Below are 10,790 nucleotides of genomic sequence, written 5' to 3'. Positions count from 1 at the left end.
TATTGCCGGTAATAAAAATAGTCTGTATTACAAAATGACATATGTAGGTACATGTCAAAAAGTTTGATAAGATTTACGATGCGTTCAAAGTAAATTGCTCATCACCATTAGTAATATTACCTCGTATCCAAACCAAATTCCTATAAAAACACAAGTACAAACCAGACGGAAGTCAATTATCTTCGAACTAACGAACCCGCCTACACCATCGCACATTAATAACCGAAAACCGGGACCAATAACCCAAACCAAAACCATTTAATTGCGATCCTTTTACATACTTTACACCCTGAAATAACGAGGTCAAACTAATTTGGGGGTAGCGAGTCAACCCCGCACGCGATTTCACACCATCAAACTACTGGGGTACTAAATACCGAAATCGTAGCAACGGAGCGGCACTTTGTTCTAACGCCACTGGCTGAATACACATAACTCGCCGCGTCTCCGCCGAGTGAACGCGTCCGTGAAAAATAAAAAATAAACTTTAAAATTTGGAACTGTCAGTTTTGGCGCGCTTGTTTTGAATTCGGTTGTGTGTTGTTTTCCAAGATGGAGGGCTGCGGCAGTAGATGTATAAAATATTTGCTGATCGTCTTCAATGGATTGTTTATGGTGAGTCGATAGTTTAATTATTCGGTATTGGGAAGCGTGCGTGAATTATTGTTTATAGGTTATTAATGAACTAACTTCAGGTTAATTGAAAATCAATGAGATTTCTGTTTAAGTACTATTACTTCAAATCAAATGAAGATTGGTTATTTAATGTAGGTATGTGGTATCTAGAGTAAATAATCAAATCACAAAACATAATGGAGTAGGTACTTAACTATATAGTTTTATCGACATAGTAAATAACGCCTCCTGAAAATTTGATGATTTTATTTTATATTGATTCCACATACCTACCTAATGATGACTTATAACATGTTGTACATACATGATTCATAATTAATTTATACTTTGTTTATTTTTACTCGGATAATTAATAAATTAAACAAGTGCAATACAATGACAACGCTAGAAATATAATTTAATTCGGAGCTTCGGACTATGTATGATTCGACTATGTTACTACTTTCTACAAGTAGGTAGTTGGACAAAGATAGATACATAAAGCGTTTATTTGGAGCGTTTAAAGAAAAAGTGCTTCTAATGTGACATTCAACTTTATTTCATCAAAGCAATCTTCTTAATTTCAAATAAGGTAAACTATTTTTATCAAGCGTTACGTCTACAAGCGATACTTCATTTTTTTTAAATTAAAGGAATAAAAAAGAAACAGTTTTTAATTTTGCACATTGCTGTTAAGCTTCGGCACGTCAGTTCGTTGGACCGGTGGTTCAAGACGTTGCAAATTCGAATCATGCCCAAAGCGGTGAATTTTTCCATTTTTTCTTTAAGTTAAAAATTTCAAATAAGGTATAGGTCCTATAGTCCGTTTTTTTTAGCATTAGAAAGAACTTCGCAGAAGTAAGCTTGAGGTTCCAAATCCGGCACTTCTAGCAGTAATAATTTGAAGTAAATTATATGTATTGACCATGCTAAATTAGATAATTCAATAATTATTAACAAATAACGAGCCTGATAGAAACTGCACGCTTGCTTCTGTGGAGTTCTTTCTAATGCTAAAAAAAACGAACTATAATGCGCGGAACGTTAAGACCTGTGCACACCGGCGGCGTGTGCGTGACGTGCACGTGTGCGTGCGGCGTTGTAGTATACAGATCCTTATGAGAGACGGCACACCGCTTGCGTGACGTGTGCGTGTGTGGCTCCAACATTTTAGCGCACACGCGCACGTCACGCACACGCAAGCCGGTGTGGCTCGGCCTTTAATGTCCAATAGTTGACACCCGGTTGTCACCTCTATTGTCAATGGCATGTACTGAGCCAGTGACGAGCTCTCAGACGTCTACCTCAACAGGGTTCTATGTAAGTCACTGGCCAACTTATCCATGACAAAAAATCAATGGAAACAAGATTAGGGTCACAGATGTCAGCCCTTATTAAGGCCTTATAAAGCTATTACAAACTTACATATCAAGTTAAGTAGGCTGGGTGTCACCGCGCTGTCTAAGGAATCCAAGGCTCAACACGTTTTTGCTGAAGAGAACCAAATACGTAATTACGTATTTAATCTAGTATATTAATAAAGCTGTTAAAACAGTTTTATCTGCATTAAAAAACCTTGGCATCTGAGCAGTAAACGTTATCATTGTTTAATCTAATGGTTTTATGATTAATTTAGTATATTTACTTTAATATATGCTGTAAGACCTGCATTTATCCAGGTTTTTTCCAAACTGATGATCTATTGTTGTCTGAGTTAAAGGGGACGACTGCAGATTTAGTTTTTACGTCTTTTATGAAAAGAAAACTCAATGTAATTGATATTCGATACACATGACAATTTTGGGAAAAAATCAAAATATTTTATTAAATATTTTGATCGCGTAACGTTTTTCTTTTCATGACATTTTCCTTTGATTAAAACATGTCAAAGTTAAATACAACAACTACAATTTTGCGTTAACTCCCTCTTAAGAAGAAAAACCTCGTTTTTACTTGAGTTTTGCTTGGCTTATCCTGACTTAGTAAGTAACGACAGGTGATTCAAATATCACCTGAAGGCATGACACACGTAGTCATAGAAAACCAACCGGCCATTACGGAGTTAGTCATAAATCGTACATTTCCTACGACACTTTAATTGAACGCCCTTTTATTAACCTACGCATTTGTTGGGGCTGCGGGGAATTGTGACAGTTATTTATTAGATGACAGGTGGCGGGGTTCCTGACGTTAAAAGGTATTGATTAATTATTACGAAAAGGTTAAGCGGGGCGAATGGGATTCTCATGTGGGGTGAAAAGGCCCTTGTAATTTTTTTTTTATATTTTACTTGGTGCTTGTATGAATTGGTTCAATGTAAATACAGATTGTAGTGTAAATTTCGGCAGCAGTGCAGTACTTAAGGTTTTATATGTAATCTGGCTTTTACGTTTTAAACTGTTAAAAACGGACATTGTGTATAGGATAGGTTGCTAGGTCCAAAACAGTGGCCACTTTTACCCGACTACTTGACTGGGAGTCTGAAGTCTATATATGTATGTTTGTGTCATGTATAGTACCGTGCCATCAAAATTACAGAGCAGATTTTAATAAATGGGGTGCCATTGCATTCGTTTTTATGACACGAGTGACATAGGCTACAGTTTAACCGATAAAAAAAAAGATATTTTATATTAGAAATCGGATTTAAGATTTTCAAACGTTATACTTACTTGTTCTTCTACCATCATACCTAGCTTTCCTAAGGTTATATTCAAGGAACTTTCATGCTCCTTAGATAAATCACCCCCGATAGCGTTTCTGTAGCGGTCACTTCGTGGTAACCGGCACGCGAGGTCCCGATTAACGCTGAACTATGATTTAGAAACTGCCTTTGTGCCGGCAATAACTTTGGTTTTACGCCTTTTTAATTACAGTCGCCATCAGATATATCGGAGCGGCCAAGGTGCTCAAAAATATCTGAACACACACTCTAACGCCCTAACAATAGAGGCGTGTTCAGATGTTTGTGAGCTACTCGGCCGCTCCAATATATTTGATGGCGACTGTGGTAGCTTGAACTACGTTAGGAGAGAAGAAGAACTTTCTAACCTTACCATACTGTAGGTACTTTATACTTATACCTATCTAAAGCAGCACGCGTATTATGGAGGGCTTTATCCACGTGATAAAATAACTGGCACTTTTTAACACGGCGGGATAGGAAGTGACGGACACCGTTTTATCACGCTGTCACGTAGACAAGAATGACCATGATATCCGTATTAAACTAATTTAGAGGACAAACGACAGAAGGAATAAGTTTTGTTTTTTCTTACACTTTTAAATACTGCCTAAGAAACATTTCAGCATCTAAGATCAGTTTATAATTTAAAATTAAATGAAATTCGCAATGGGATCAAATTTAATGTGGTTGCGTGAATATTGCGTAAACTGTTTACACTTAGAATAAACTGTTAATAAAATATAGGCAACAGGTTTATTTTTCATATCCCATACTTTGTATATACATAATTATAGGAGGATATAGGTTTACCTAGGGTAAAAGCACCAGTAGTCAGCCTTATAACGAAATTTCTATGTTCAAGATCGTATAATTTGCACACTTAAGGACCAATAGGTATTATCAATGTTTTTTCTGTTCAAGAATTTAATAAAGTTTATTTTTTGTAAAGAATAAAACTTCTACAGGTTGCACTTCGGGGAGTGTGCCCAAGAGCTACACGAGCTCATTCCACCGTCCCCATTCTACCATCGGACTTTTAGACGCACGGCCGGTTTCCATCCTTACTTGGTAGATATTCCACCAATTCGCACGAAGCGCTTTGCTTCTACTTTCCTTATGCGCACTGCCAAGGAATGGAATTCCTTGCCGGCGTCTATATTTCCGTGTTCTTATAACCCGGCAACCTTCAAATCAAGAGTGAACAGGCACCTTCTGCATGGGCGAGCTCGCTCCATCGTAGGCCACGTCTACGCCTCGGCTAGTCTGTGGCCATGAGTAAGCCGGGTAAGCCCATTCATAAAAAAAAAAAAAACTTAATTAAATTCAACTTTTGGAAATATTTAATTAAATATAATAAAAGGGCATTTTTGCCAGTAATCAGCCCCCTGAATACCAATACACAGCCTTTAGGTACCCAGTGCCCAGCCATCCCATTCTAATGGCTGATTAGTGGGTTCGAATAGAGTGAGCTTATTGTCCAGTGGTCAGCCACAGGCTGACTACTAGGTTTTTAATGTATTTCAATCAAATAAATTCATAATAACGTATTTTTTTAAAGGGGCTTGATTTAACTACTTACACTTCATTTTAAAATAATAACAAATCCTAAATCCTATGGTCAGCCTCCCCCGGCTGACTTCTGGGTTTACGACCTTTTTAAAATTACTGCTTCAAACCCAGTAGTCAGCCAGGGGAGGCTGACTATTGGATTTTGTACAAAAAAGTAGTTTCCAATAGTCAGCCGCCATAAAAATGTTACTTCCGCATGGATTAATATTAATCTTTTACGTTTTTCAGATAGTTTAGGTATTAATTAGGTGAACCAGTCCATATTCTTTTAAAAATAAATCACAATTCGGCTGCTATCGTCTTATCAAAATACCATGTGACATTCCAAAAAAAATGGCGCATATCTCTTAACTAGGGATGTACCGACTAGTCGCCGACTAGTCGGGAAAGCCGACTGTCCGGCCACATTTGTAGTCGGCGATTAGTCGGCGACTAGTCGGCAAAAATGGCCGATTAGTCGGCACTTTATTAGTGAAAGAATACCATATGTTTTATGTTTATTTTACTAAAATACCTATTCAGGATGCATACGAAAACTTTTGTTCATATAAATAATTGACCGTTTGATCGTTAGCGTATGTTAGTGGGCTGGTGTTTTCCTCTACAGGTCGATCTCAACTGATTCTCGCGTGTAATTTCATGTGCAAGTTCGACAGTTAATAATTTTTATTGTTATTAATTTTTTTTTAACGGTAGAGCCATGAGGAACTATTAATGTTATTACAAAATTTAGAAACTTAGACAGGGCTCGTGAGGGCTAGACGTTGATCGTGAAGACGCTGACCACAGGGGATAGGTTCTTAAGTGGCGACTTCATACGGGAAATAGAGCCTTTGAGATACCTCCTACAAGCTGAACGGACAGACCGCTCAGGATCGTAAAATAAAAGAACTAAAGACATAAATTGAACGAGAATTCTTGTGATAGGTCTTTGGACCTGTAGAACACCTTTTAGCCAAGCTAATATGATAAATAGCGCAAAAAAATGGAGCAAAACTATTGTTTTTCACCTGAACTTATACGAAACTAATGATCTGGCCGACTAGCCGACTAGTCGGCCGACTAATCGGCCATTCGAGCGCCGATTAGTCGGCTAGTCGGCTAGTCGGCCAAATCAATAGTCGGTACATCACTACTCTTAACCTTTCATGTCAGAAGACACCACCACTTTGAAATTTTTTTGTGGATCATCGTAGAGTATTCGTTTAAAAATTAAGATATTTTTCAATTAATAGCTTATCAATCTATAATATTACCTAGTTTTCACATGAAAATTAGATAAACTTTATTATTTACAGCCAAAAATAGGCAAGAAAGGCTGACTACTGGTGCATGGCTGAGCACTGGTGCCTTTACCCTATCTTGTAGCATATTAAATATTTTATCTTTATGCCGTTTAGTACAGCTTTTATGTCTACCGTTCTCCAATTCTCCCTGTGGACACTTACCAGAAACAAAACTATTCCATATTACATTTAATAAGGTAAACGTACTAGTGCTCGACATGCTAACGCCCAATAGATGACACCTTGCTGTCACCTTATTGACAATGACTCAAGTTTCAAGATGACATGCACTGGGACCGCGTTGTGCACCAGTAACGTTTACCTTTTAAGTTATGGCTCTTCTACCCGATGGGCCAACGCTGGCCACTCCAAGGGACGCATCTATCCGTTAGAGGGATCAATTGATATTGCTATCTCATTCTACCGCATGGCTGCGTCCCTTGGAGTGGCCGGCGTTGGCCCATCGTGTAGAAGAGCCATAACCTATAAGGTAAACGTTACTGGTGCACAACGCGGTCCCAGTGCATGTCATCTTGAAACTTGAGTCATTGTCAATAAGGTGACAGCAAGGTGTCATCTATTGGGCGTTAGCATGTCGAGCACTAGTACGTTTACCTTATTAAATGTCCACAGGGAGAATTGGAGAACGGTAGACAACCGACCGTGTCTGCTTGGTATAATGTATATTGTTGAAACTATGACTGTTATAAGTGCCAGTCCTAATACTTATTTCTGAGTATAACGGAATATTACAGTAGGTAATTAATTAATTGTCGGCATGATGTAACAAGAACTGGACGATAAAACACAAAGGCTGAAGGAGGTAATTGCTATTCGTGTTCAAAGTTTCAACGAAACGGAATTTCTTTCGTTATCGCTTCAATCGCTTGTCTAGCGGACGAAGCTTACAAGGCCAAGTTGATTTTGTTTTATTGAATTTACTCGTAAGCTCATATTTATATAGGTAATTTAAATTTAAACTTTACATATAACTATAGATATACCAGTTACATACAGAGAAGTACTGTCGCCATCAGATATATCGGAGCGGCCAAGGCGCTCACAAATATCTGAGCACGCCACTATTGTCAAGGCGTTAGAGTGCGTGCTCAGATATTGTGAACACCTTGGCCGCTCCGATATATCTGATGGCGTCTGTACACTGACAAACAAACAATCATCAACAAACCCATAAAAACTTAAAGCTCATAAATTGAAAGCGAATCACAAAAAAACCTAGGCCCGATTTACGTAAATAAATCGAATTCTTTTCTTGGTTATTTAATTAGTCAAAACATTCTTTTAGAACAAACATAATCAGTATCAGTCTTTAACATCAGACATTACTATCAATAAAGTCAATTAAGTATCGATGCTTTTCCCATGTATATATTAGTGGGTTTATCGATATAAACTCCCTACCTGCCATTTAATTTGTCTTCCAGAAATCCGACGTTTGGTTAACATTTAACATAACATAACATAACATCCAAGAAATAGACCAAGAACTCCAAGAAGCTTTCCGTTTACTACGCAGTAAAAAGCTAAAAAAAGTTGTTGGATTTTTACATGTTATGCTATTGCTATCAATCATTCAAAGTTAATTATTTTCACAATAGTCTGTTTCCACCATAGGACATTAGGTCCATGGAACCGATTCGTTTTGTTCTGTATTCTATACATGTATGACTGTGCGCTTGTTCAGTACAAAGCGTGAAGGTCAATAGTTTTTATTCAATGTATAAATAAAGCTAGGGTTTGGATTTAGGTACGGTGTTGAATAGAATTGATTTGATGGAAATACTAATAGGTATCTAGACCTATCCAATTTTATTTTTATTAGTAAAAAATGTCTGCAGCGATTTTGATAGCCCACGAAGTGCAAGTGTATGTCATAATTTCATAGATGATTGACGTTTAAAATAACACTTGCACGGCGTGGGTTATGAAAATCACTGCAGACTTTTCTTGGTCTAACTCTAGAGACCACACGGGGTGAACGACGACCTCGAAACGTTGGAAATCGTGAAAGTTTAAATAAATTAACACCATATCAAAGTACGAGTATGTATTTTGTGATCTCTTTTCTGTCGATCTTTGCTTCCCAAAAGGTAGGTAGGTACTTATTTTGTACATAGTCTCGTGTTTCTTGTATAATGTAATTTACATCTAGTTCTGGCAACCCTAATACCAAACCCATGGCAGCATCCTACCATGGGTGGATTATAGCACAGAATAAATAATAGTACTAAGTACAGAAGACTCACTCTCTAACAAAACGCGTCTGTTACGATCAGCACAGACATGGCCGCTAGGTGGCGACAGCGCCACGCGCGGTTTATGGCAAACTCCAAAATTGGGGCCGAACGGATGTACATTTAGCTACCTGTAGCAAAGCGACGAAATCGCGGAGTGAGACACGCCTGATTATAGGTACCTATTGTAAGTTGACCGAAGGTAAAAATCTATAATTGCCAACCCTATTCCTAAATCCACGGCAGCGAATGGATTATGTAACATTTACCGGAGGCGTCTAAGTCCGTGATTCACTCATGCGCACACTATACCAAAAAGGGTTAAGTCCAATTACAATACAGGCATTTACTCCCTTTTGGAATTGAGTGAGGCGGTCCAGAGCGTGATCAGTTGACAAATGGGTTTATTAATCTTGATTTTTGTTACAATTATATCATTCGGGTTATTTCTTAGAGAATATAACCAAACGGAGTGGTCATTAACAGGCGTTCCCCTCTGTCGAAAATAGGCGGCCAATATGGTCAACGACTTGTCAACCATATGTATGGAATGACGTTTATCTGACATGGCTAAGTTTACGTTACGTATACGTTTGATGTGCCCCTCCCCCGCAAAAAACGGCAGACTATTTTGTACTTACCGAAAATTATAGACATGGCGTCTTTGTTGGTTATATCCTCTAAGGCTTATTATTTGGTATGTGCATTGAATTTTAAAATTATGTCGTGGTATTTTGTTCCTGCATTGGTATTTTATATTACGTACAGTCATAGTTAGTCATGTTTGATGTTATAGAATATTTATAACATATTATGTCACGAACCTGTTATTCCGATAATAATCTAAGAGTCCGTCTATTTTTGTACTGATTTGAACATAACAAAGTGAGGAGCGTTAATAATATAAACGTCATATTTTCATCTCAAAACTTATGATAACATAATTAGTCCAGACCCCGTGATCAGTGGTGAAATGTTATTGAAATGCAACTAATGCAAGGGTTGGCACTCACTCCCCCACCGTGCGGGTAAAATTCCGCAGGGTAATGGGTAAAAATACGCATGTGGGGTAACTGTTTCCATCAAGAAAATTTTAATGGAATTATTTAATTACACAAACGGGTCTACCGCGATATAATTTCATTGTTTTTACCTTTAGCTTTAGCTGTGGTCACGCTGGTGCAACTCAGCTGAAACGTCGGAATTAAAGGTAAAAACAATGAAATTATATCGCGGTAGACCCGTTTGTGTAATTAAATATGTGTACAAAACGCGAGAGTTTAAAGCGTTTTAATGCGTGCTTCTTTGGCAAGGCTTCCGAACTCCCTCTACAAGTTACAAATTTCGAAGTCAAGACATACTGACAAACGGTTTTATGAATGGGATAGGCTTTTTATGATGGTTATTTAAGTAGGCACGTGCTTATAAATTTTAATGACGGCCGATTCAATGTCCATTCTTCTGTCAGTCTTGCGTGCACGCACGGGCCGCACCGCACGGCTATATTTGGAAAAAGAGTGTGTACGATTTATTGACAGGTCAGATGGGTAGCTGGGGCTGTGTAATTTGTTATATTTGTCGATATATTCAAGTTTTTTTGTGTGGGTGGTGCGTAGGGTTATCTATAACATTTTTGAACTGCTATAATTTAAGACTGGGTCTACAGTCCAGTGGCGCCCTCATCAGGGAATAGTTTCTAATACTTAAACCAATTAATTTCTGTATAAATCAGTATATTAATATTGTTGTCCTACTTATTCCCGAATTTTTAGTGTTCCGTGCATAACTTTGTTCACGGAACACTTATTAATCTATGTGATATACCTAGACGATATAGTTTATATGTATTACTTACTTTTGAGTTTAACCCTTAAATGGAAAAATCTGTCCACTATTTGCCGTTTAGTTGATAAAGCAAAAAATAAGCAAATTAACTTAGTCACTCCTGCGCATGTTTCAGAAGCCTAATACTACCAATTTTCAAGCGAAATATTATTTAGTGTTAGTATGACTCATGAGAGTTTAGATTCATTAGATTCTCATAGTTCCAAATAGCCACGTTCCAAAAATTTCTAATAACCCCATTTAACTTGCTATCATGAGTATCATGACATGTCACAGAGACAATTATGTCAAAAACATTAGAAAATAGGATCCAGAAATATATAAAAGTATTACTTTGGTCGTAGAAACTACGCTAATTTACGCCAAAAAGGCTTTTATTTTATTGTAACCCAAAATATTTGTTAACCACCCATTTGTTTACATTATGCAGAGTTTGATTTTGTATAATAAACGTGTGACCTCAAAGAGTGATGTTTTGTCACGTGATCACACGGGCATTTCATTACTATCTAGATACAATCAAACCAAACACAT

At 37.5% G+C, this 10,790-nt stretch overlaps 1 protein-coding gene across 1 annotated transcript in view; it reads left to right on the top strand.

Annotated features, from left to right (window-relative positions):
* The first annotated feature begins 393 nt into the window (after window positions 1-393).
* Window positions 394-10,790, top strand: part of LOC134664994 (23 kDa integral membrane protein-like) — a 45,427-nt gene continuing 35,030 nt past the window's right edge. The window contains exon 1 of the mRNA XM_063521756.1: window positions 394-615. Coding sequence (XP_063377826.1) covers window positions 553-615 — 63 coding nt within the window. The 5' untranslated portion in view covers window positions 394-552. The remainder of the gene's footprint in view (window positions 616-10,790) is intronic.

The sequence above is a fragment of the Cydia fagiglandana genome, chromosome 6 (assembly GCF_963556715.1).
Source record: "Cydia fagiglandana chromosome 6, ilCydFagi1.1, whole genome shotgun sequence".
Taxonomy (NCBI): Eukaryota; Metazoa; Arthropoda; class Insecta; order Lepidoptera; family Tortricidae; genus Cydia; species Cydia fagiglandana.
The sequence above is the reverse complement of the archived record's forward strand: the minus strand, read 5'-3'. Positions and strand labels throughout refer to the sequence as shown.